The sequence below is a fragment of the Dendrobates tinctorius genome, unplaced genomic scaffold (assembly GCF_039654945.1).
Source record: "Dendrobates tinctorius isolate UK_male_01 unplaced genomic scaffold, ASM3965494v1 ptg000388l, whole genome shotgun sequence".
In the NCBI taxonomy this organism is placed as follows: domain Eukaryota; kingdom Metazoa; phylum Chordata; class Amphibia; order Anura; family Dendrobatidae; genus Dendrobates; species Dendrobates tinctorius.
Genome location: NW_027362054.1, coordinates 4,225,946 through 4,253,383, shown reverse-complemented (window position 1 = coordinate 4,253,383; position 27,438 = coordinate 4,225,946). Strand labels below are relative to the sequence as shown.

Genomic DNA, 27,438 nt, shown 5'->3' with positions numbered 1-27,438 from the left:
CCCTTAATAGGACAGTGAATAACAGTTGATGTTACATTTCCTTTCTGAGAGAAAACAGATGCAAAATAGGAATTTAAAAGTTCAGCCTTCTCAACATCCTGTCTTACCATTTCATCATTTTCATCCTGTAAAAATCCTATAGCATCTTTGACTTTTCTTTTACTTTTGACATATCCCCAAAATCCTTTATTATTGCTTTTGACATCTCTTGCAAGCCTCAATTCATTTTCAACTTTACCTAATCTGATTTGTGCCCTGCAGGTTCTGCAAACAGCATTATATTCTTCTTTAGATATGCCTCCCTCTTTCCATTTTATAAACATTTTTTTCTTCCTTTTTAGCATGTGCTTAAGTTCTGTGTTCATCCATCCTGGTTTCCTTAAATGCTTCCTATTCTTCCCTCTTTTCGAAATTGTTAACAACTGTGCTTTGAGAATTTCATTTTTCAAGATTTCCCATCCTTCCTGGACATTTTTGTCTTTAAGGATATCCAGCCATTGGATCCCTCCAATTCTCTTTCTGAATCCCTTAAAATCTGCCTTTCTGAAATCTAACCTTGAAGTCTGAGTCTTCACAGGTCTTCCGCCTCTAGTTATCCAAAATTCTAAAATAGCATGGTCGCTACCTCCTAGGGTCCCAGCCACTTTTACCTCCTCAACCATTTCCTCCCTGTTTATAAGGATTAGATCCAAGGTAGCAGTTCCCCTTGTTTTCTCCCCTACCTTTTGGAAGATAAAGTTGTCAGCAAGAGAGGATAAGAATTTCCTTGACCTGTTAGTTTTGCCTGAGAGAGATTCCCAACAAATGTCTGGATAGTTGAAATCTCCCATGACAACTATGTCATATTTTTTGGAGAACTTGGCCATTTGATGCATAAAGAGTTCATCCATATCTTCAGCTTGCACAGGCGGCCTGTAGTAAATGCCTACAATGGTGTCCTTTCCATTGTTCTGTCCTTGTATTCTTACCCAAACAGTTTCCACAGAACTCCCAGTCTCTGAAGCTTCAATCTCTGTGCAGATATACGCATTTCTAACATACAATGCAACACCCCCTCCTCGTTTATCAAGTCTGTTTCTTGCAAATAAGTTCTATCCTTCTAGTCTTGTATTCCAATCATGTGTATTGTCCCACCAAGTTTCAGTGATTCCAATTACATCATATTTCTTTTCCTGTGTTAGTAGTTCCAATTCTCCTTGTTTGTTGCCCATGCTTTGTGCATTAGTATAGAAACATTTTAGCTTGTGATAGGTTTCTCTTTCTCCAATATTTTTATTAATTAGATTCTTTTGTCTTTGTTCTTCCCTTCCACTTCTAATAGCAGAGTTCTCAATAGCATTTGTCAGGTGTATGGCTTTTTCTGGTCTTTTGCTTCCCTTCCCATGTTGTTCTAGTTTAAAGCTCTCCTTACAAGTGTAGCAAGGCGACTTCCAAATACATGCTTTCCAGTCTTCGTAAGGTGCACCCCATCTCTAGCAAGTAGTCCATCGTATAAGTAATTCACTCCGTGATCCAGAAATCCAAATCGTTGCTGACGGCACCATCGACGTAGCCAGTTGTTCACCTGCAGAATCTTATTCCACCTACTTGTTCCATGGCCATCCACTGGGAGGATGGAAGAGAAGACCACCTGCGCTCCCAGTTCTTTCACTTTCTTGCCTAAGTCTTCAAAGTCTCTGCAGATGGTTTCCAGGTCATTTCTTGCGGTGTCATTTGTCCCCACATGTAGTAGCAGGAATGGGTAGTCATCTGTAGGTCTGAAGAGTCCTGATATCCTGTCAGACACATCTTTAATTTTTGCACCTGGAAGACAGCACATTTCTCTTGAAGTTATATCCGGTCTGCAGATAGCGGCCTCTGTTCCTCTCAACAGGGAATCCCCCATGACCACCACTCTCCGTTTCTTCTTCACAACATTTTTCTTTCTCCATCCAGGAGGACTCTGAAGGCGTACAAGGTTGCTGTTTGTTGGCAAAGTCTTATCCTGATGTATTTCTTCATCATTTTCCTGCGTGAGAGCCTGGTACTGGTTCCTGAGCAGTATGGGTGCTGACTGCCTCCTGATCCTCCTGCTTCTCTGGGTCACATGTCTCCATTCCTCTGTTTCTTCAGGTGCACTTCGAATTTCTTCTCTTTCTGTAACATGAAGAGATAATTCTGCTCTGTCCAAGAACTCTTCACCTTCCTTAATGATCTTCAACGTAGCTAACCTCTCTTCGAGATTTTGCAACTTTTCCTCCAACAGGGACACAAGCTTGCATTTGTGGCATGTGAAGTTTGGCTTTTCCACTGGTAAGTCTGTGAACATGTAGCAAGAAATGCAGCTCACCAAATGGCTCCTGGCCTCTTCCATATTGAGATTTCATAAAAACAATGAAAGATGAGCCAAAATTCGGCGCGCGGTTTTCCGATTTCCTCTTTTCAGCTGCAACAGCCAAAACCCAGTGATCGTTGAGCTCGTGGAGACTCTTCACTTATCCCAGAAGGCACTGGGAATATGCAAATGATCTCCTCAAAACTCTTCCCCTGGTTTTCCGATTTCCTCTTTTCAGCTGCAACAGCCAAAACCCAGTGATCGTTGAGCTCGTGGAGACTCTTCACTTATCCCAGAAGGCACTGGGAATATGCAAATGATCTCCTCAAAACTCTTCCCCTGGTTTTTACAAGAAGTACCTGCTGCCCCACAGTTAGTTCCATGGCTAACGTTGATTTTGAAGATGAGGAAGACTCCCAATTTCCCCCCAGGGGCACGGAAGGGAGGCTGGTGCCTGAAACTGCCAACCCAGCAGGAGCAACTCAAGCCATCGTTCCCCCCGTAACAGCTGACACGGCTGCTCCTTCTGATTTGCGACGCTCTGAGCGTTCAACTGCCAGTGTACCCCCTGTTTGCTATAACCAAGACCAATTTGTCTGGCAACAAATTGCTCAGGGATTGGAAGACTGTCAACAGGAACTACAGAAGATCTCGCCCGTGGAATGGCGAGCAAAAAGAGAGGGGAATATAAGAGGGTGAAGAGGAAGAAGAGTCCAAAAGGGGTTACCTCTCCTGCTCTGTGTCCGGAACCACCTAGCCAGACAGCAGGGATGCCGGGGGAAGACTTTCTAGCCTGGACCGACTGTACCATGTGACCATGAGGGGCAGTGACGAAAGGGAAGGGGCGGTGGACAGGAAGCTGTGCAGGGTGAGGGCGCGAAAGCATAGCGCGCGAGTTGCAGAGCAGAGCACACGGGACAGAGAGCAGGCTGCAGCACCGTGCTCCCAGAGAAAGCGAACCCCCGGTGTTATGAATGAGTCACTGAGGAGGAAAAACAAAAACAAGCTAAGCCCCAGAAAACCAGAGAGGTTGGTAACTAAGCGGATTGCAGACCCCTGATCCTATCCACCCAACTAGCAGTAGCCGTGGAGCGTACCTACGATGATCCTAGACGCCTCGTCACAGCCGGAGAACTAAATAAGCCTAAAGCAAGAAAAGGGGAAATCTAAACTGCCCCAGAGCAGACCCCAAAGCAATAGACAGCCCCCAAACATGTATTGATGGTGAGACAAGATGAAAACACAAACACAGATAGAAAAATAGGCTGAGCAAACAATGGGGCCCACACTAACTAGAAAGGACAGGAAATCACGCACAAAACCCTGCCAAAAAATGTCCAACACTTTCTGATAATAAAAACCCTGAAGTCGCTAGACTTCAATTCCCTATATCAGCACTCTGGTATATTCTGAAGACAGAGCAAAAAGAGACCAATCTGATCAGGAACAAAAAGCAAACTGGCATAAACAGAGACATAAGAATGGAATTCAGCACAGCCCCAGCAGGGGCTGGCTGACCACAAAAACTGAGTAAACCAGATCAAATCTCATGTGAAAAATAGCAGAGGACACTTAGCTTGAGAAGGCAGGAACAGAATTGGAAACCAGAACCTCAGGGCAGGAGAAAGTCACCAGCACAAAATTAGGGAGTCGGCTGTCTTAAATCCAGTCAGAGTTCTTGATGTCCATTCACAGTCCTCCTCCTCAGGTGGCAGGTCTCTGCAATTTAGATCAGCTTCATTACCTGCTGTCACCACCAGAGGGAGCCCGGAAGGAGAACTCACGACTCCTCTGTCAACACAGCCATCTCCACCACCCTCACTGGAAAAGCCAGAGGTAAACCAGAAAATGAGTTCACAACAGTACCCCTCCTTGAGGAGGGGTCACCGAACCATCATCCACGCCACCAGGCCGATCAGGATGGGCCCGGTGAAAAGCACGAACCAATCTATCGGCATGAATGTCAGAGGCAGAGACCCAAGAATTGTCCTCCTGGCCATAACCCTTCCACTTGACCAAATACTGGAGTCTCCGTCTAGCCAGACGAGAATCCAGTATTTTCTCTACCTCATATTCCACATTACCTTCAACCAACACAGGGTCAGGAGGTGCCGCCATAGGAACCACTGGCTCAACAAACCTCTTCAACAGAGACTTATGAAACACGTTATGGATCTTAAACGTAACTGGAAGAGCCAATCGAAAAGAAACCGGGTTAAGAATCTCAAAAATCCTATAAGGCTCAATAAATCTTGGCTTGAACTTTGGAGACGCAACCTTCATAGAGATATTCTTTGACGACAACGAAATCATATCACCCACTTTAAACCGGGGACAAATGGTCCTATGCCGGTTGGAAAACCGCTGGGCCTTTTCTTGAGATAGGGACAGCTTATCCACCACTTGGTCCCAAATCTGCTGCATTCTCTCTACCACAGTGTCAACACCTGGGCAGGCTGAAGATTCCACTTGCCCTGAAGAAAATCGAGGATGAAACCCAAAGTTGCAAAAAAATGGCGACATCAATGTGGCAGAACTAGCTCTATTATTTAGGGCGAATTCGGCCAAGGACAAAAATGAGACCCAATCATCCTGATCAGCAGAAATAAAACATCTCAAATAGGACTCCAAAGTCTGGTTTGTTCTCTCAGTCTGCCCATTGGTCTGTGGGTGAAACGCAGAGGAGAAGGATAACTGAATTCCCAGCTTGGAACAAAAGGCTTTCCAAAATCTGGAGACAAACTGGACTACTCTGTCCGACACAATGTTCTCAAGAAACCCATGCAACCGAACCACCTGTTGTAAAAACAAGGGCACCAACTCTGAGGAAGATGGCAGCTTTGGGAGTGGTACAAGATGGACCATCTTAGAAAATCTATCACAAATCACCCAGATAACAGTCATTCTCTGAGAGACAGGAAGATCAGAAATAAAATCCATTGAAATATGGGTACATGGCCTCTTGGGCACCGGCAAGGGCATCAACAACCCAATAGAACGAGAACAGGGTTTAGACCGGGAACAAGTCCCACAAGACTGCACAAAATTCCTGACATCATGAGATAAGGCGGGCCACCAAAAAGACCGACTCACCAAATCTCTGGTACCAAAAATACCTGGATGACCACCCAACGCGGAGCAATGAACTTCAGACATCACTCTCTTCCTCCACTGGTCAGGAACATACAATTTTCCCATAGGACAACGCTCAGGTTTGTCCTCCTGAAATTCTTCCAGGGCACGTCTCAAATCGGGCGAGATGGCAGAAAGAACTACCCCCTCACCTAGGATGGTAGTAGGTTTGGTCACAATAGGAGAATCAGCAAAGAAACTCCTAGAAAGGGCATCTGCCTTAACATTCTTAGTGCACGGAAGAAAGGAGACCACAAAATCAAAACGCGTTTGACCGACTCCAGGTAAATCAAATTCTTGTGGTCAGTGAGGACCACAACTTGATGTCTAGCTCCCTCCAACCAATGTCTCCACTCCTCGAATGCCCACTTCATGGCCAACAATTCCCGATTCCCCACATCATAGTAGCGTTCAGATGGGGAGAACTTTCGGGAAAAGAAGGCACAGGGATTCATTTTAGAAGTCACCGGATCTTTTTGGCACAAAACAGCTCCTGCACCAATCTCCGAAGCATCTACCTCTACCTGAAATGGAAGTGAGACATCAGGTTGCCGTGAAACCGGAGCAGAAGTGAACCTCCGCTTCAGCTCCTGAAATGCCAAAACAGCCTCTGGAGACCAATTCAGCAAATCAGCTCCCTTCTTGGTCAGATCAGTTAGTGGCTTGGCAATAACAGAAAAATTAGCTATAAATTTACGATAAAAATTAGCAAAGCCCAAAAACTTCTGGAGAGCCTTCAAAGAAGTGGGCCGAACCCAATCATAAATGGCCCGCACCTTGGCCGAGTCCATTTCAATAGTTGACGGAGACAAAATAAATCACAAAAATGAAATCCTCTGTACACCAAAAAGGCATTTCGATCCCTTAACATACAGGGAATTCTCCCTCAAAATCCGGAACACAGTCCGAACATGTTCCACATGAGAATCCCAATCACTGGAAAAGATCAGAATATCATCCAAATAGATGATCAATAACTTATCCACAAAGTCCCGGAAAATATCATTCATGAAGGATTGGAAGACAGAAGGGGCATTAGTGAGCCCAAAAGGCATCACCAGGGACTCAAAATGTCCCTCCGGAGTATTAAACGCCTTCTTCCATTCATCTCCATGCTTGATGCGAATAAGATTATACGCCCCCCTGAGGTCAAGCTTAATAAACCAGCAGGCACCTTTAACTCTGGAGAATAAATCAGAAATCAGGGATAACGGATACTGATATTTAACCGTAATCTTGTTAAGGGAACGATAGTCAATACAAGGCCTTAATGAACCATCTTTCTTAGCCACGAAAAAAACCCAAGCACCTAAGGGTGAAGTAGATGGTCTAATATGACCCTTCTCCAACGACTCCTTAATATAAGATCGCATAGCCTCGTGTTCAGGTACAGGTAAGTTGAAAAGCCGACCCTTGGGAAATTTACACTCAGGCCTCAACTCAATTGCACAGTCATAACTCCTATGAGGAGGAAGGGACACAGACTTACTCTCACTAAATACATCATAAAAATCAGCCAAATAGTTAGGAACATCATGAGACTGGGGAGAGGTGGAAAAAACAGGAGTGTCACCAAGAGCACACCGACAGCCCCAACTCACCACAGACACAGATTTTTATGCAGTACCAAAAATCTACAATTTTCTTGGTGGTCTGGGGCGACCCGCATTATCACCTGGGTCCAAAACTGAGGTTTATTCTCCGCCAGAGTAGCATCAATACCCCTCAAAGGAATAGGCGTCCGCAGAGGTATCATGGGAAAACCACAACGTTTAGCAAAATCCAAATCCATGAGATTCAAAGCCGCTCCTGAATCCACAAAAGCCTTGGTGGAAAATGTGGATAAGGAGCAGATCAGAGTAATTGCCAAAAGAAACTTAGGTTGTACACCACCCACAGCAAATGTGTGTGCAAAATGTTTCTCTCGTTTAGGGCAGACAGAAATAATATGAGAGGCATCTCCACAGAAAAAACACAGCATATTGCTCCTTCTATACACCTGACGTTGCACCCTAGACAAAACTCTATCACGTTGCATAGGTTCAGACATTTGTTGAAAAGGTGGCAACACCTCTCGTGTAGTTTTATGTTCATGTAAACGCCGATCAACTTGAATGGCTAATGACATAGAATCGTCAAGACCAGAGGGAACAGGAAATCCCACCATAATATCCTTTACAGTTTCTGATAAACCCTTGCGAAAGAGAGCTGCCAAGGCACCATCATTCCATGTAGTAAGGGCCGCCCACTTTCGGAATTTTTGACAGTATAACTCTGCAAAATCCTGACCCTGGTTCAATGCCAATAGGGCTTTCTCAGCTTGATCAATAGCATTAGGTTCATCATACAACAACCCAAAGGCTTGAAAAAATGCATCCACATTAGTCAGAATAGAATTTTCAGGTGTCAAAGAAAATGTCCAATCCTGGGGATCGCCGCGCAGCAAGGAGATGACAATTTTAACCTGCGATGATCCTAGACGCCTCGTCACAGCCGGAGAACTAAATAAGACTAAAGCAAGAAAAGGGGAAATCTAAACTGCCCCAGAGCAGACCCCAAAGCAATAGACAGCCCCCAAACATGTATTGACGGTGAGACAAGATGAAAATACAAACACAGATAGAAAAATAGGCTGAGCAAACGATGGGACCCACACTAACCAGAAAGGACAGGAAAGGAAAGATGCTGTCTGCAATCACGCACAAAACCCTGCCAAAAAATGTCCAACAGAAACCCTGAAGTCGCTAGACTTCAATTCCCTTTATCAGCACTCTGGTATATTCTGAAGACAGAGCAAAAAGAGACCAACCTGATCAGGGACAAAAAGCAAACTGGCATAAACAGAGACATAAGAATGGAAATTCAGCACAGCCCCAGCAGGGGCTGGCTGACCACAAAAACTGAGTAAACCAGACCAAATCTCATGTGAAAAATAGCAGAGCACACTTAGCTTGAGAAGGCAGGAACAGAACTGGAAACCAGAACCTCAGGGCAGGAGAAAGTCACCAGCACAAAACTAGGGAGTCGGCTGTCTTAAATCCAGTCAGAGACTCCTTGTTAGGAGTCAGATTTCTGCCCTGACTATGCAGGAAACTAGACCCTCACATTCTGCAATCTCCTGCTCTTTGTCCACTGCAGAAGAGATTGCAGAGGAGATTGCTTTGCAGCAACTCTCTCCGGAGGCTAAGTCCTTCATTCCGTTCTCTGAGCATGCTCCTGGGACGATCTCCCATTGGAGTTCAGGAGTCAGGTGCTCAGGTCCTGCTCCTGATTCCATTGGTTCTGCTCAGGGTTCTGGAGACTTCCGGAAGGTCCTGTTTGCTATAAAAAGTGTGCATGGCTGTTCCGCCATGCGCTAGTATGGTCTTACTTGCTGCTGTGTGTTTGTTGATGGATGCATGATCTGGTGAATGATTCATTGGAAACCCCTACCCTCTGATAATACGCATGTGTGAGGGAATGTGTTTAAGCCAGTAATTGCGCCAGCGCGCCTTGCTCCACAGCAACACCTGCTAGCGCCTGTCACCGCAACTGCATTTTTAGCGGTGCCTCTCTGCGGCATCTTCCTCGCCGCGCTGCAGCCTATTAGTGCGTCCGCGGTTGCAACGCTTCACACACAAGTACTATGGTAGGTCCTTCGGAGATAGTGCCTGTATATTTAACTACTCTGGTGACCAGCTACCGTGTGTGTGCCACTGAGTCTCTGTGCTGCTAACAGGCTCAGCATTACTTTATTCATTATTGGTTATAGCAGCTCTGTGCCTACAACAGAGACTGCTTGTTGCACCTGGGTGATATTGAATCCTGTGCACATTACCGCCATAGTGCTCTGCTACCCTCTAGCAGCGGTTCTACACCTACCGCACGGTGGACCCCGAGTGGCGAAGGCACTTTATTTATATTTTTTATTTAGTGCCTTCCGCCACTCCTAACACTCCTTATGTCCACTCACAGTCCTCCTCCTCAGGTGGCAGGTCTCTGCAATTTAGATCAGCTTCATTACCTGCTGTCACAACCAGAGGGAGCCCGGATGGAGAACTCACGACTCCTCTGTCAACACAGCCATCTCCACCACCCTCACCAGAAGCCAGAGGTAAACCAGAAAATGAGTTCACAACACCCCGGTCAAAGGATTGAGACTAAAAGCTGAGGCGTTGAGAGTGCTGTATGTGAGCATGTGGACCCGGTAGCCTCCGTGACTAGAGGAGACATCCCCCCTGACAGTGCAGAGACAGTGACACGAGAGTGCAGTCGTAGGGACTGCAGTGACAAGCCGGAGCCCCTGAGGGTGGTAAAGAGATTTCCCAGTGTGCGCAGCATCATTCCTGCGGAGAGACAGACGGGGTATCATACAGAGACTCAGAGGAGGGGAGATTCAGGTTTTCAGCGTCTCCCTGCTCCTTGCTTTAACCCCTAAGGTCCCAACTTCATTCAGAGTAGAGACTCTAGAGACTGCAAGCGCCGCTGTTGTCAGTGCCAACGTGGGAGAAGTAGACTCTACAATCAAGCTTTCCCCGGACTGATAAGTTATTATTACCTGAGTTTAACCGTTTCAAAACCTGCATAACTGTTTTATTGCTTTCTACAGTTCCATTGTGCTATTTTACTGTTTTATACTGTCACATTTATCCCCCACAGGGGCGGACCTACCGCCCGCGCAGCCCGTTCATTGAAAGGTGCCCCAGGGGAGAGGGGACCCCTCTAAGCACCGCATGGCTAATTGATGGCTCCCAAGTTCCAAATGTCCCGATTCCCACGGGACAGTCCTGTTTTTGACACCCCCCTCCAGTATCCCGCCCTGGACGCTATTTTTCCCGCATTACACTGAGCCGCCATGCTCGCCGTCCCAGATAGACGCACCGCAGCCTGCAATGATGTGGCTGGGCTGTGTGTGTTCTGTGCGCAAAGGACCTGTGAGAGGGGAGGAGTCAGGTGTCACATGATCAGGGGCCTCCTGTTTATGTGGCTCAGCTGTGTGTGTTCTGTGCGCACAGGACCTGTGAGAGGGGAGGAGTCAGGGGTCACATGATGAGGGGCTGTGTCTGCCTCTGTGTCTGTCTGCACTCTGCAGGACCCTGCTGTGCTGGTTGTCATGGGGCTGGCTGGATGAGGTAAAGTTTCTGTGTGGGGTCAGGAGGGTTTTACAGTGTGGATGTAGCAGAGCCATGTGTGTTCGAGGTGTACGGAGCGGAGCCGTGTGTGTACGAGTTGTACGGAGCAGAGCCGCGTGTGTATGAGGTGTACAGAGCGGAGCTGCGTGTGTACGAGGTGTACGGAGTGGAGCTGTGTGTGTATGAGGTGTACGGAGTGGAGCAGTGTGTGTACGAGGTGTACGGAGCAAAGCTGTGTGTACGAGGTGTACGGAGCAAAGCGGTGTGTACGAGGTGTACGGAGCGGAGCCGTGTGTGTACGAGGTGTACGGAGCGGAGCCGTGTGTGTATGAGGTGTACTGAGCGGAGCTGTGTGTGTACGAGGTGTACGGAGCAGAGCCGCGTGTATACGAGGTGTATGGAGTGGAGCCGTGTGTGTACGAAGTGTATGGAGCAGAGCCACGTGTGTATGAGGTGTACAGAGCGGAGCCGCGTGTGTACGGAGCGGAGCGGTGTACGGAGCGGAACCGTAAGTGTACGAGGTGTACGGAGCGGAACCGTGTGTGTACGAGGTGTACAGAGCAGAATCGCGTGTGTACGAGGTGTACAGAGTGGAGCCGCATGTGTACAAAGTGTACAGAGCGGAGACACATGTGTACGAGGTGTACAGAGCGGAGCAGCGCGTGTATGGGGCGTACGGAGCGGAGCCGCGTGTGTACGGGGCGTACGGAGCAGAGTCGCGTGTGTACGGAGCGGAGCCGCACTTGTAAGAGGTGTGCGGAGCGGAGTCATGTGTGTATGGGGTATGCGGAGCCGTGTGTGTACGGACTGGAGCCATATGTGTACTGGATGTACGGAGTGGAGCCAAGTGTGTAAGAGGCATACAAAGTGGGCTTTTCCCACGGACACAGGAGTACACGGCAGAGCCCTGAGGAGCACTTTAAAACTTGCACATGACGTTCCACCGGAAGTGATGTGCTGGAGGCTGACCAGAAATGAGGTAATTTCATGAGGAGATTGTGACGGAACCAGGAATGATTCAGATCCATCACCATGTCCTCCTCCGACAGCGCGGACAGCAGGATCGCCTTGAAATCAGGGATGCCGGCTATGTGAGCGGATCATGATATGTCCTGCATCGGGAGGCTCAGGTGGGCATTACAACGGGAGCCAAGCTGCTATAGTATCTTTATAGAATCTTTCTTTCTTTCTCTCAGTTTCTTTCTTTCTCTGTTCTTTCTTTCTCTGTTTCTTTCTCATTTTCTGTTCTGTCTTTCCCTCTCTTTTTCTCTTTCTGTTCTTTCTTTCTCTCTTTAATCTTTCTTTTTTTTCCCTTCTCTCTCTGTTCTTTCTTTCTTTCCTCTCTTTCTTTCTTCCTCTCTGTTCTTTCTTTCTTTACTTCTTTCTCTCTTTGTTCTTTCTCTGTCTCTCTCTGTTCTTTCTTTCCCCTCTTTCTTTTGCTCTCTCTGTTCTTTCTTTCCCCTCTTTCTTTCTCTCTGTTTTTTCTTCCCCTCTTTCTTTCTCTCTATTGCTCTATTCTTTCTTTCCCCTTTCTTTCTTTTTCTCTCTGTTCTTTCTTTCTTTTTCTTTCTCTCTCTATTCTTTCTTTCGCTCTCCCTCTTTTCTTTTTTTCTGTCCCCTCTTTCTTTCTCTGTTCTTTCTTTCCCCTCTTTCTTTCTCTGTTCTTTCTTTCTCTCTCTCTGTTCTTTTTTTCGGTCCCCACTTTCTTTCTTTTTTTCTGTTCTTTATTTGTTTCACCTCTTTATTTTTCTCTGTTCTTTCTTTCTCTCTCTCTGTTCTTTCTTTTGCTCTCTGTTCTTTCTTTCCCCTCTTTCTTTATCTCTCTGTTCTTTCTTTCCCCTCTTTCTTTCTCTCTGTTCTTTCTTCTTTCTCGCTCTGTTGTCTCTCTCTGTTTTTTCTTTCTCTCTCGGTCTCCTTTCTTTCTCTCCCTATTTTCTTTTTTCTCTCAGTTTTCTTTCTTTCTTTTACTTAGTACCAGTCAGTGTGCCCACAGTACAAGCCACTGTGCCCATAATGCCAGCCACTGGGTATGGTCAGGGGCGTGGCCTAAAACTTGCGCCGCAGCCTTTGTCCCTCTTTCCCTTCTTCAAAAGTTGGGAGGTATGCTAATTATTTACCTATTCAAATTTATCATGTGGAGCGCCACGGAGCCGAGGCGCAAGGAGGACAGCATCGCTGCGGGAGCGGGTCCTGAGAGTGCGAGCACCGGTGCAGAGGAGCCAGCCCTGAGGTGAGATCAGCGTCAGTGCTGTGCTGCGCTGCCACTGTGGGGGAGAGGAGGAGACAGACTGACTGTCACTCACTGTACGTGTGGCATTGGCTGCATCCGCAGCGCCAGTGTGTGTCTGTGAAGTCACTGTGTGCCGTGCCCCATAGCTAAATGCTGCAGCTCAGGAATGTGCAGACAGTGGATGGATCCTCTTGGTCTGGCCTGCCCTGCCAGCCCCAGGTAAGAGTACCAGAGCTGAGCAGGACTGAGGGACTGGGACCGAGGCAGGCATGATTTTGGGGGGCTCCTGGGGGAGAACTGAAGCATGGCAGGCATGATTTTTGGGGGCTCCTTCCTGGGGCAGAACTGAAGCATGCCCTGGCTGCTCATGAATGGGGGGCCCCTGGCCTGGGGAGAAGTGAAGCATGGCCTGGCTGCTCATGAATGTGGGGGCCCCTGGCCTGGGGAGAACTTGTAGCATGGCCTGGCTGCTCATGAATGGGGGGCCCCTGGCCTGGGGAGAAGCATGGCCTGGCTGCTCATGAATGGGAGGGGGCCTGGCCTGGGGAGAACTTGAAGCATGGCCTGGCTGCTCATGAATGGGTGGGTCCCTGGCCTGGGGAGAAGCATGGCCTGGCTGCTCATGAATTGGGGGGCCCCTAGCCTGGGGAGAAGCATGGTCTTGGCTGCTCATGAATGGGGGGGGCCACTGGGGAGAAGCATGGCTGCTCATGAATGGAGGGGCCCCTGAGGGAGATGCTTGGCTACTTATGAATGGGGCGGCTCATGGGGGGAGAAGAAACATGAATCGGGCGGCCCACATAGGGGAAGAAGCATCATAAACTGGGGGCGGCCACATGGGGAGAAGCAGTATAACCTGGGGGGACCACATAGGACAAGAAGCACAATGCCAAAAGTAGACTGCATATGGGGGAGAGCATTATGAAGCAAAGGGAGACGGGGGTGCCTATATATATCACCTGGAGGCTGTCTTGGGCTCTATATGTTATTTAGAGGCTATGCTGGGCTGTATATCTTACCTGGAGGCTGTGCTGGGCTGTATACATTACCTGAAGGCTGTGCTGGGCTGTATATATTAACTGGAGGCTGTGCTGGGCTGTATATAATACCTGGAGTGGAGGCTATGCTGGGCTGTTTATATCACCTGGAGGCTATGGTGGGCTGTATATATTACCTGAAGGCTGTGCTGGGCTGTATATATTAACTGGAGGCTGTGCTGTATATATTAACTGGATGTTAGGAGTCAGATTTCTGCCTCTCCTTTGCTGAAATCTAGATCCTCACATTCTGCAGCCTCCTGCTCTTCACCTGCTGTAGAGGAGACTGCAGAGATTGCCTTGCGGCAACTCTCTCCAGAGGCTAAGTCCTCTATCCCTGCATCTGAGCATGCTCATGGGACGAACTCCCATTGGAGTTCGGGAGTCAGGTGTTCAGGTCCTGTGTCGGATCCCATTGGCTCCTCTTGGAGACCTGGAGATTTCCGGAAGGTCCCATTCGCTATAAAAAGCGCGCATGGCTGTTCCACCATGCGCTAGTATAGTCATACTTGCTGCTGTGTGTATGTGGATGGATGCATGGACTGGTGAATGACTCATTTGAAACCCCCTTCCTTTGATATTACGGCTGTGTGAGGGAATGAGTTATAGCCAGTAGTTTGCGCCAGCGCGCCATTTCTCCAAAATAGCACCTGCTAGCGTCTAACATTGCACTTGCCTTACTGCGGTGTTACCTTGCGGCAAGTCTCACGCCGCGCTGCTGTAGCAGATATTTGCGTCTGCAGTTGCAGCGCAGTTTCCCACGAGAGTACGGTAGGTCCTGGCGGAGTGAGTGCCGTTTTTAACTACTCCGGTGACCATACGCCGCTCGTGCACTGCTGAGTTCCTGTGCTCTGAACAGGCTCAGCGCTGTTATATTTGCTTTATTGTCTCTGTGCATTTAACAGAGATCCCTTTGTGCACCTGGGTGCTATCTAAACCCTGTGCACATTACTGCCAGATTGCTCTGCGTCACTTAGCTGCGGTTTCTCCATCTACCGCACGGTGGACCCCGAGTGGCGAAGACACTTCATTTATATTTTTTATTTAGTGCCTTCCGCCACTACTAGCACTGGAGGCTGTGCTAGGCTGTATATATTACCTGGAGTCTGTGCTGGGCGCTGTATATATTAGCTGAAGGCTGTTGCTGGACTGTATATGTTATTTGGATGTTGTGCTGGGCTGTATATATTAACTGAAGGCTATGCTGGGCTGTATACCATATTTTAATTGGAGGCTGTGCTGGACTGTATATATTAACAACTAGAGGCAATGCTGGGCTAGTGGGCTATATATGTTATTTGGAGGCTGTGCTGGCCTGTTTATATAATTTGGAGGCTGTAACTAGCAAATAATAAATACAGCCCAGCAGCACCCTACATACATTATATCCAGCCCTGCACAGCCTCAATATTAGTTAACAACAAATAGCAAATAATTTTGTTACCCTATGAAGGGTGGGGCCCGAAAATTTTCTTGCACAGGGGCCCACTACAGTCTGTGTCCACCCCTGATCCTCCTACTGCTCCTCCCTGCGTGGAGGGAAAATCCCTGTAAATAAACCTCTCTTGGTCTGTCTCGGATCCGTGGCGACATCCTCAGTACCTGCAGTTTATTACAGGTGTTTTAGGGCTGATTGAGTATCTGATTAGTTAGGCTGCTGACAGATTCCCTTTAAAAGAAATAACACCTACCCATTTATGTTGTAATCCACAAATGACAAGAAACCATAATTATTGTCCAGTGTAAATTGAATAGAATATGCATTCATTTCACTTTAATCTGCACATATTTCATTATCATTCACTATCTAACAAGTAGGAGAAACCTCTTAGTAGAGATGAGCGAATCGATTTAAAGGATCATCGTCCAGTAGCCATGTCAGTAATCTTTGGACGGGAGTCCTGCGAACTGCACTCTTCCAAACTGAATCCCGATGCCTTTTCTGGTTTGTAGACCTGGTGCGATGTCATCATTGTGGCATAACGCAGTCTGAACCTACAAATCTGAGGAGGCGCTGAGGATTAGGCAGGTGAGAGGCAGTACTCAGGGCTCCCCCAGACTAGTGATCTAGCCGCTTAACCATGGTTCTCCAACTCAATTCGCTCCTCTGTACTTGTTACACCTTTTAGGCCCCTTTCACACATCAGTTTTTTTGCCATCAGTCACAATTCGTTGGCTCGACGGATCAACGGATCCGTCGCAGATCGTGAAAAACTGATGCAACGGATCTGCTTTTTCGATGGATCTGACTAGCGGATCTTGTGAAAAGACGGATCCGTCGCATCAGTTTTTTCATCCGTTTCTTCCATTGGATCAGTTTTTTAAACCATGATTTTTTTTTTCTTTTTTAACCAGTTTTGTACCTTGTTACCCCAAGTTTTGGACCTTACCCAAAGTATTGTACCTTATCATTAAATAAATGAAAAACAATAAAGCTTTTTATAAAAAAAATGTTTTTATTTATTTAAGAATTATAAATTAAGATAGTTTGGGGTTGAGATAGGACTGGAGGGACTGACAGATCGGACCACTTCAAGAGTGGGAGTATGGAGAGTGGATTGTGGTGGTGACGGATCGGAAGGTGAAGGGGTGGAGAAACCAAGAGGATGGGTGGAAAAAAAAACAGGAGTAGGGATGGGATTTGGTAAGGTTTGAGGGGTGGAGTGGAGGGATAGGGAGACAGAAGAGGTGGTGGGTGGAGAAGAGGGTTGTATTTGGGGCATGATGGTGACTGGTGGTAGTGGGCAGGGAGTACAGGTAATAATAAATTGGATCATGGTCAGTTAAAAAAAACCCGAATCTGTTGACGGATTACGACGGATCCTGTGCCCATAGGCTTCCATTCTAGCAAACGACTCACGGCGCTGGATCCATTGCTGTCCGATTTTTCGACGTACTGTAGACAAAAAGCGTTGCTTTGTGCGTCGACTCCGGACAGACAATTTTCGACAGATCCAGCGAACGACGGAGGAAACGTGAGGCCATCCGTCGCTAATACAAGTCGATGAGAAAAAAACGGATCCAGCGGCATCAGTTGCCGGATCTGTTTTTTAAAAAATTCGACGGATTGCGACTGACAGCAAAAAATTAATGTGTGAAAGGGGCCTTAAATTAAGAAATTATAATCCTCATTTTTTTTTCATTGTTTGTTTTTAATGTCCTCATAGGACATCTCTGCACTCAATCTCCAACCAGGACCCAAGGAAATGTACTGGATCCCGTTGAAATTGATATCATCCTCTGAAAATCCTCCGCCATCTAGAAGCAGCCATGTAGGAATACCACAGGTGTCATAAAAGAATCCTGCAATAATTGGAGGCCATAGTGTCCCTTGCTGGGACCAGGCTACTGCTGTAGTAGTGACCCTTCACAGTCACTCGCCCACGTATTGATACCAGTGAGGCTAAGTGCACACGTACCGGAACTCTCGCGGAAATTACCGCGAGAATTCCGGAATTCCAGTCCGCGGGAAAATCGCATTTTAAATTCCCGCGATTTTCCCGCGGAAAACCTAGCATTTTGCAAGCGTAATTAGCTTTCAAAATGCTAGCGTTCTCCAAGCGATCTGTAGCATCGCTTGGAGAACTGATTGACAGGTTGGTCACACTCGTCAAACATAGTGTTTGACGAGTGTGACCAACTTTTTACTACTGAGGCCGCCTATGCAGCATCAGTAGTAAAAGATAGAATGTAAAAAAAAAAATAAAAAATGGTGTTATTCTCACCCTCCGACGTCCCGCGCATCCGTTCCCAGTAATCCTTTGCGAAAATGCCCGCGATGACGTCAGTTCTCGCGGGATCGCGACATCTCGCGGTAATTCGCGATGACGTCGCGCGAATGACCGCGAGACTTCGCGTTCCCGCGAGAACGGACGTCATCGCGAGCATTTTCGCAAAGGACTACTGGGACCAGAGCGTGAAGAGAAGCGGGAAGACTGCGCGGGACGTCGGAGGGTGAGAATAACAATATTTTTTATTTTAAATTCTATTTTTTACAGGGATATGGTACCCAAAGCCCGGAGGACAGTCTTCTCTCCTCCGGACCATGGGTACCATCCGCAATTGTTCTGCTTACTTTCCGCATGGTGTGCACAGCCACATGCGGGAAATAAGCGGAACAATGCATTCCTATGGGTGCAGGATCGCCGCGATTCCGCAAATTAATGAGCATGCTGCGGTTTTTACCGCGAAGCGATTCCGCCGCGGTAAAAACCGCAGCATTAGCACAGCATTGCGGAATCCCATAGGAATGCATGGGATGCTTATTTTTCGCGGTTAAAACCGCCGCGGAAACGCGAAAAAAATGCAACGTGTGAACTCAGCCTGAATGTTTGGGGTCCTCACAGGCGGACAGACGCCTTGACAGAAGTGGGAGGTCATGGAGACATTTGGAGGCCGCTTCTGTCAGGTTCCTCCACGCTGGCGTCCCGCAGCTCACTCCTGCCTGCGCAGCGCAGTCACCAGCCACAACCAGCACTGAAATTCCTGTCAGGTTTTTGAGGCGTCCTGAACGTTCGCGTTTCAGCCGTTACTAACTGCGTCACTGCTCGACTCCACCAATCACGGTGAAGTTCCCAGTCTCCGGGTAATCCCATAGGTGGAGAAATGGGCGGGGCGTGTGAAGCTTCCAGGAGATCCAATGTAACCAGATAGTGGCCGAGAGCTGCGGGCACAGCGAGGCGGAGACGCTGAGGCAAAGTGCGGCCAGTGGACGGGGAGCACCGGCCTTCCTTTAGTCATTCTTTGTAGGGTGTGGAACCAGCTTGGGTGGGCGCCATGCTGCCGGAGGATGGAAGCTGATCAAGATGTGTCGCTTAGAGAGCAGCTTTTTCACGAGTGGGTCCGGAAATGCATCGTAAGTGCGGGCTGTAAACGGTTAAACGGGGGTGGAGGGATTTGGGTTAACCCATTCAGCTCCCAGTATGTGAGTGCAGAGGGGTCACTGAGGCTTTGTCACCTTTGTCAAAACCTGTGGCTGCCCTTCTATGGAGCCTCAGCCCCAGTGCATGCTGGGACTTGTAGTTCTCCATGGTATTACCCTAATGTCTAGGTGTAAGCAGGTAGGGTCTGTGTCTGCCAGTGACTGATGATTTTCTGCAGAATTAGCAATGGGGGAGTGAGAATATGGGTCCCCTTGCGCTGCTGGGTCCTCTACGGTCAGGAAGTTCATGTGATGTGCATGGAATGATTGCTTGGTAATGATTAATACTTGTTGCCCCCAAATATTATCCTGGGCCTTCAGTTATTGGTAATATTATGCAGCAGAAACATCTGTTCCACCCTATAGGTGGATAGTAGGGTTTTCACTAAGGCCTCTTTCACACATCCGTTTTGCGCCGTCAGGCGAGATCCGGCTTTTTTTGTAAAACTGGGTCCGGCGAAATGCAATGCTGGATCCGGTTTTTCCCCATTGACTTGTATTAGCGCTGGATCGTGCCAGATGGCATATTGCGGTTCGTCCGTTTTTTGCCAGATCTGGCTACTTGGCTCATTCTGGCGTCTGGAAAAAATGGCTACTGTAACGTTTTTTGTCTCCGGCAAAAAAGCCGGAAACACCGGATTCGACGCTTCCTGCTTTTTGCCTCAATGAAAGTCTATGGGCACCGGAATGCGCCGGATCCAGAAAAAGACGGATCCAGCCACCGGATCCGTTTTTTTAAGTCTGCGCATGCTCAGATCCAATTGGCCAGCCCCCAGGAAACAGATATAACCTGCTAGACGGATCCGGCAGAAAAACGGATCCGTTTATACAGTTGTCCAAAATTTACGCCGGATCCGTTTTTTCTAAAAATAGCCGGACCCTGCCTGACGGCAAAAAACTGATGTGTGAAAGTAGCCTAACACACTGACCTCCACCTTAGCCGCTGAGCACCCTGCAGGAGTAGAGAGTGTAAAGCTATGCTCACACATTCAGTATTCGGGCAGTATTTCACATCAGTATTTATAAGCCAAAATCAGGAGTGGACCATTCAAAGGAAAAGTATAATAGAAACCCGTCACCACTTCTGCATTTATCACCCAAAAGGCTTACAAATACTGATGTAAAATACTGACCGAATACTGAATATGTGAATGTGGCCTAATGCTGTGGTGTTTGTATGAACAGTATGAAAGAAGCTGATTAAACCGACGAGGATGGGATAGGTTCATCTGGTACAATATACCCTGCACCGTCAGTCACTTCTATGTCTTCACGTCTTTCTTCGGTCATCCTGTTTACTTCCACTTGTCGCCGGCTCATTTACCAGCCGTCAGTGTTATGCCACGCCGCTATTACGTGTGACAAGTTCCTTTGACAGCTGGGTTCTCCTGTAGACGTAATCCGACTTGGGCAAACATCTCTGACGCTGACGAGAAGAGGAAGGCTAGGCTGCAGGCCGCAGTGCGGTGTGCAGTAAGGACAAGGAGACAGAAGCCCAGGAGCTTCTTATTCTATTCTTCTTTTCTTATTTATTCTTATTTCTATTATCGAAATGAAGGTTGCACAAAATCATGTGTCCTTTTAACCCCGGAAAGACGCCACATATGGAGACTTCACCACTGATTACATTGACATGCTATGATTGGTCGGGAGAGACGTTAAACTAGGTTAGATCACTCTGAGAGTCTGGAATCTATTGCATTTTTTCCCATTTTAAGGCTTTCTAGCTTCTCACTCACCCAGAACAGTATATGCATTTTTTTCTCTCCAGAAATAAGTTCTGTATGCGTAGGTTCACGTTCACTCAGTTTTCTGACTTTATGTACATTTTAGGTAATTATTGGGCAATGATGATTTTCAATTTCATTGTCTTGGATTTGTATTCACTATTTTCAAAATCTGGATCTGCTGTCAGTTTGACAACATACTTGTAACATATCCTAAGGCCAAGTTCCCACATAAGACTGTGTTTTATCTAATGCAGAAAATCAACTGCATTTTAGGCCATGTTCCCACTTGTGTCAACACTTTGGGGTGGAGTCTGCACTAAAAAATAGAATAGCAATCTGCTCCAATTCTTACCTTTTTAACCCCTTAACCCCCAAGGGTGGTTTGCATGTTAATTCCCAGGCCAATTTTTACAGTTCTGACCACTGTCCCTTTATGAGGTAATAACTCTGGAACACTTCCATGGATCCCGGTGATTCTGACATTGTTTTCTCATGACCTATTGTACTTCATGCTAGTGGTAAAATTTCATTCATATAACTTGCGTTTGTGAAAAAAACGGAAATTTGGCGAAAATGTTGAAAATTTCGCAATTTTCCAACTTTGAATTTTTATGCCATTAAATCACAGAGATACAGCACACAAATAGCTTAAGTAACATTTCCCACATGTTTACTTTACATCAGCACAATTTTGGAACCCACATTTTCTTAGGACGTTATAAGGGTTAAAAGTTGACCAGCGATTTCTCATTTTTGCAACACCATTTTATTTTTACGGACCACATCACATTTGAAGCCACTTTGAGGGGTCTATATGATAGAAAATACCCAAAAGTGACACCATTCTAAAAACTGCACCCCTTAAGGTGCTCAAAACCACATTAAAGAAGTTTATTAACCCTTTAGGTGCGTCACAGGAATTTTTTGAATTTTTAAAAAAATGAACATTTAACTTTTTTTCACAAAAAAAAATACTTCAGGTTCAATTTTTTTTATGTTACCAAGGGAGAAATTTGACAGCAAAAGTTATTTTGCAATTTGTCCTGAGTACGCTGATACCTGGTGTGTGGGGGGGGAACCACTGTTTCGGCGCATGGCAGAGCTCAGAAGGGAAGGAGCGCCATTTGACTTTTTCAATGCAAAATTGGCAAGAATTCAGATCGGACGCCATGTCACGTTTGGAGAGAACCTGATTTACCTAAACTGTGGAAACCCCCCACAAGTGACCCCATTTTGGAAACTAGACCCCCCAAGGAACTTATCTAGATATGTGGTGAGAACTTTGAGCCAACAAGGGCTTCAAAGAAGTTTATAACGTACAGCGGTACAATTAAAAAATCATATTTTTCCACAAAAATGATCTTTTCACCCCCAATTTTTATTTTCCCAAGGGTAACAGGACCCTAAAAGTTATTGTGCAATTTGTCCTGAGTACGCTGATACCCCACATGTGGGTGTAAACGACTATTTGGGCGCATGGCAGAGCTCAGAAGGGAAGCAGCGCCATTTGACTTTTTTGGCTGGAATTGAGATCAGACACCATGTCGCGATTGGAAAACCCCTGATATACCAAAACAGTGGAAACCCCCCACAAATGACACCATTTTGGAAACTAGACCCCCCCAAGGAACTTATCTAGATGTGTGGTGTGCACTTTGAACCCCCCAGTGCTTCACAGAAGTTTATAACGCCCGGGCGTGAAAATAAAAAAAACGTTTTTTTTCCACAACCATTATCTTTTAGTCCCCATTTTTTATTTTCCCAAGGGTACCAGGAGAAATTGGACCCCAAAAGTTGTTGTGCAATTTGTCCTGAGTACGCTGATACCCCAAATGTGGGAGAAAACTACTGTATGGGAACACGTCGGGGCTCGGAAGGGAAGTAGTGACGTTTTGGAATGTAGACTTTGATGGAATGTTCTGCGGGTGTCATGTTGCCTTTGGAGAGCCCCAAATGTACCTAAACAGTGACACCATTTTGGAAACTAGACCCCCCTAAGGAACTTATCTAGATGTGTGGTGAGCACTTTGAACCCCCAAGGGCTTCACAGAAGTTTATAATGCCTGGGCATGAAAATAAAAAAATCGTTTTTTTCCACAAACATGATCATTTAGTCCCCAATTTTTTTATTTTCCCAAGGGTAACAGGAGAAATTGGACCCCAAAAGTTGTTGTCCAATTAGTCCTGAGTACGCTGATACCCTATATGTGGGGGTAAAACACTGTTTGGGCGCATGGCAGAGCTTGGAGGCTGTGTGCACACGCTGCGGATTTTGCTGCGGTTCCGCAGCGGTTTTGGCTGCTGCGGACCCGCAGCAGTTTCTGCTGCGGTGTACAGTACCATGATTCCCTATGGGAATCAAAAACCGCAGTGCAGACGGTGCGGAATTTTCCGCGCGGATTATCTGCGGTTTTCAATCCGCAGAAAGAATTGACATGTCAATTCTTTCTGCGGATTCTCCTGCGGTTTGCCATCTCCTCTATTGAGGAGATGAAAAACCGCAGGACAAAACCGCAGAGCAATCCGCAGGTAAAACCGCAGGTCTTTTGACCTGCGGTTTCACCTGCGGATTTTACAAAATCCGCGCGGATGAATCCGCACCTAATCCGCAGCGTGTGCACACAGCCGGAAGGGAAGGAGCACTATTTGACTTTTTCAATGCAGAATTGGCTGGATTTGAGATCAGACGCCATGTTGCATTTGGAGAGCCCCTGATGTGCCCAAACAGTGGAAACCCCCCAATTATAACTCCAACCCTAACACCAACACACCCCTAACCCTAATCTCAGCCCTAACCCTAATGGGAAAATGGAAATAAATACATTAATACATTTTTTTTATTTTAGTTCCCTAACTAAGGGGGTGATAACGGAGGGTTTGATTTACTATTTATGGCGGTTTTTATGTTTGGCAGCTGTCACACGCTAAAAGACGCTTTTTATTGTAAAAATAGTTTTTGCATCACCACATATTGAGAGCTATAATTATATTTTATAATATTTTGACCCATCGAGTCGTGAGGTCTTATTTTTTGCGGGACTAGTTGACGTTTTTATTGGTACCATTTTCGAGCACGTGACATCTTTTGATCGCTTTTTATTCCGATTTTTGGGACGCAGAATGAACAGAAACCAGCGTTTCATGAATTTCTTTTGGGGGGTGCGTTTACACCGTTCCGCGTGCGGTAAAATTGATAAAGCGGTTTTATTCTTCGGGTCAGTACGGATACAGCGATACCTCATTTAGGTCTTTTTTTATGTTTTGGCGCGTTTATGCAATGAAAACATTTTTAGCTAAAAAATAATTATTTTTGCATCGCTTTATTCTGCGAGCTATAACTTTTTTTATTTTTTCACTGATGACGCTGTATGGCAGCTCGTGTTTTGCGGGACAAGATGACGTTTTCAGCGGTACCTTGGATATTTATATGCGTCTTTTTGATCACGCGTTATTACACTTTTTGTTCGGTGGTATGATAATAAATCGTTATTTTTTGCTTCGTTTTTAATTTTTATTTTTTAAGGGGTTCGTTACGGACGCGGCGATACCAAATATGTGTATTTATTGGTTTTTTTTTTATTTCCAAAAATGAATTTATTAGGGAATATTTTTTTTTCTTAATTAGCGATTTTTTTTTTTTTTTTTAAATTATTCTTGCTCTTTTTTTTTTTTTTTTAATTTTTTTTTTAACTTTATTACATTGTCCCAGGTGGGACATCACTGTCCTGTGACAGATCGCTTGATCTGTCACATCACAGATCACTGTGACAGATCAGCGATCTGTCACAGGCACTGCTCAAAGCTTCCTCCTTGCCTGCGCTTTGCAGGCATGAGGAAGCCAGCTCCCTGCAGGCCCCCGAAGGTCCCCGTCGCCATCTTGGATCCGGGGACCTGCAGGAAAGGAGCCCCCCGCAGCAGCGCTGCACATTGCGCTGCTGTGGGGGGCTCAGGGAAGCACGGAGGGAGCCCCCTCCCTGCCGATGCTTCCCTTTAACTCCCGGTACACTGCGATCGTGTTTGATCGCAGTGTGCAAGGGGTTAACGTGTCGGGGGCGGTCCGTGACCGCCCCTGACACATTGTGCCGGGTGTCAGTTGTGATAATCAGCTGACACCCGGCCGCGATCAGCGGCGCTCACCACGTGGGCGCCGCTGATCGCTGTGACTTACTATCCCTTCCCTGGGAGTTAAGTCCCAGGGCACATGGATGGGATAGTATGTCACATGACAGAAAGGGGTTAAAGCTATTTTATGTATTTTCCCCCTCTTTTTTTTTTTTTTCCCCCAATTCATTTTCGGTGCAGGTGTTTTTCTGTTTTTTTTGTTTTCTATGTGTAGAAACACTGGTACCCTTCATTTACCAAAATTCAATTGCTTTTTTTTTTTTTTTTAACATGCATGTATCCAGCCTCCCCATAGAAGCCATTATGGAAAAACTGCACACAGAAAACTCAGTTCATCAGCATCTTTAAAAAGACCTTGTTGTCTGGCCAACAGTTTCCAATTTGTTTATCACCCCCCACCTTTCATTAAGTGCTAATTTTATGGCCTTAAGGCCCCATCTCACATAGCGGCTCCTGGATACCCGATGTTTACATTAGAAACCAGAGTCGCTGATCGCTGGTCTCTCGCTGCCACACGCAGCGATGCGCGCTGGGCAGCGGGAGACCAGCGATCGAAAAATGGCCCAGGCCGCTCGAGGACGATCAAAGATAACCGGCAGAGGGGCCGGTCGCTGATCCCCGTCACACAGTGATCTCGCTGGCGAGATTGCTGTGGCGTCATAAAATCAGTGATCTCGCTAGCGAGATCCCTGTGTGTGACGGGCCTTAAGAGTTTTTAACACTATGACTGCCATCCGGTTGAATTGGAGGGCTGGCTGAAAAGGACAGTAATCAGAAAGCGTAATCAGCCAGTGGCTCTCCCATATTCCAGGAGCAGACCATTGACCTTCGCGGGCAGGGTCCTCTCTCCTCCTGTACCAGTCGGTGGCTTGTATTGTTTATTGTACTTGTTTTTTTATTATGTATACCCCTTTTCACATGTAAAGCTCCATGGAATAAATGGCGCTCTCATAATTGATGAGATGGGCATCCTTTGATTTTTAACACCATGAACAGTACTGACCTTTTATATTTATTTGGGAACCTGCACACTAAACTCCTTCTAAACTTTCTCGCATTTAAGATAGTTGACACTGGAAAGTCAGGTTTCCACTATCTTACTTTGCCATCAGTGGAAAATGGATGATTACAAAGCCCTTGTATCTTGTCATTGGAGAAGGACAAACAACAGCTTTGAGATGTTCTTGTTTATGTTGTGCTGCTGTGATGCTACAATTTTCCTCAGGATCAATAAGGTGTGTTGTATCCTATGTGCGCACAAATCGTTTTTCTTTTTTTAAATGGCTTCATAGTACCTGTGATCACTGCAAAAGTGGACAGATTTTGCTTCATTTGTATTCCTGCTGCTCCTCTGAGGATTCTTGTTTTGTTAATTTAATAATATAATTCTAATGCCTATTCTGGGAATGTTTGAGTGTTAATGCTTATGGTCTTTAGGGCTTTTTCAGATGTCATTGTGTCTGGTACGTGTGGTGACAGTTTTCACATGTATCGGAGACACACATATAGACCTATTCAAGTGTATGGGTCTGTGCACATGTCCGTTGTAAGACACGCTGAGATGTCCGTTTTTTAACAGCAGCACAGGCCGCCAAACTTCCTACACGTGTGCACACTGATGATACACAGATGACATCTGTGCGTCATCAATCCCACAAATATGAACCCCACTTGCCACCACCACAGGGACATCTGTGCGTCATCAGTGTGACATGTATCGGCGCCTGGGACTCAGTGGTACAGTTAGCACTGTTCTCTGGAGCTGGGTGTTGAAGACAGCTCACATCATTGTCACCTGCTTGTGCAGCGATCAGCGCTAGCAGGGGAGATTGTTGAGAGTTGTATTCAACCGTGAGAGCAGGTGGTGGCTGTTGAATGTTCATCGGTCCCGCGCTATAAAAAAAAAAAGTGGGGTCCCATGTATTTTTTTTATAACCAGCCAGGCAAAACTGACAGCTGCAGGCTGCAACCCTCAGCTGTCATCTTTAGCAAGGCTGGTTATTAAGTATTTTAAAATTATTTAAATAAATAGTTAAAATAAAGTGGTGTGGGGTCCCCCCCATTTTTTGACAACCAGCCAAGCTAAATCAGACAGCTGGCGGCTGGTATTCTCAGGCTGGTAAGGGGCCATGGATATTGGGGGGGCCCCCCAGCCTAAAAATTACAGTTCTTTAGACTTGCTGTGTGTTTGTTTACAATACAACTATAGGATTAGTAATGAGCCTGTGGGCTTTGTCATCAAACAATACATAGGTGACATCAATCCCACAAATATGAACCCCACTTGACACCACCACAGGGCAAATTAGAAGAGCTGGGCAAAGCACTAGAATTGGTGCATCTAATAGATGCATCTTTTCTGGGTGGCTTTGGGCTGCTATTTTTAGGCTGTGGGGAATATCCATGGCTCCATACCAGCTTGAAAAGACCAGCCCCCAGCTTTCTGCTTTAGCTTGGCTGGTTATCAAAAATGGGAGGGGACAGCAAGCCTTTTTAGGAAAAAAAATGAAGTAATTAAAAAATACAGTTTGGGGACCCTTCTATTCTTGACAACTAGCCTTGCTGACAGATGAGCCCCGTGCTGTTAGTTTTGCCTGGCTGGTTATCAAAAATACAGGGGAACCGCACTTAATTTTTTTTTTTCCATTTATTTATTTATAGCGCATGCTGATGAGTACTCCAATCAGTTGTCGTCTCCTCTCACTGGTATCTGCTGAATACATCTCTCTACATTCTCCCCTGCTACCACTGATCGCAGCTCTAGCAGGGGGGTGATGTGAGTCATCTTCAGCACCTGACGCCGGGGAACAATGCAAACTGTACCGCTGATTCCCAGGCGCT

The 27,438-nt window shown here is 46.5% G+C and overlaps 1 protein-coding gene and 1 long non-coding RNA gene across 3 annotated transcripts in view; one reads left to right on the top strand and one right to left on the bottom strand.

Annotated features, from left to right (window-relative positions):
- LOC141076119 (uncharacterized) overlaps positions 1-18,302 on the bottom strand; it is a 32,693-nt gene extending 14,391 nt beyond the window's left edge. The window contains exon 1 of the long non-coding RNA XR_012227419.1: positions 18,169-18,302. This is a non-coding gene — a long non-coding RNA (uncharacterized lncRNA). The remainder of the gene's footprint in view (positions 1-18,168) is intronic.
- A 166-nt stretch (positions 18,303-18,468) lies between these two features.
- The window catches only part of LMBR1L (limb development membrane protein 1 like), a 114,615-nt gene continuing 105,645 nt past the window's right edge, over positions 18,469-27,438 (top strand). Inside the window, exon 1 of one of the 2 annotated variants that reach the window (XM_073563416.1) lies at positions 18,469-18,679. In XM_073563416.1, the coding sequence (XP_073419517.1) occupies positions 18,614-18,679 (66 nt within the window). In that variant the 5' untranslated portion in view covers positions 18,469-18,613. The remainder of the gene's footprint in view (positions 18,680-27,438) is intronic. The other variant, XM_073563415.1, reaches the window with a different exon arrangement.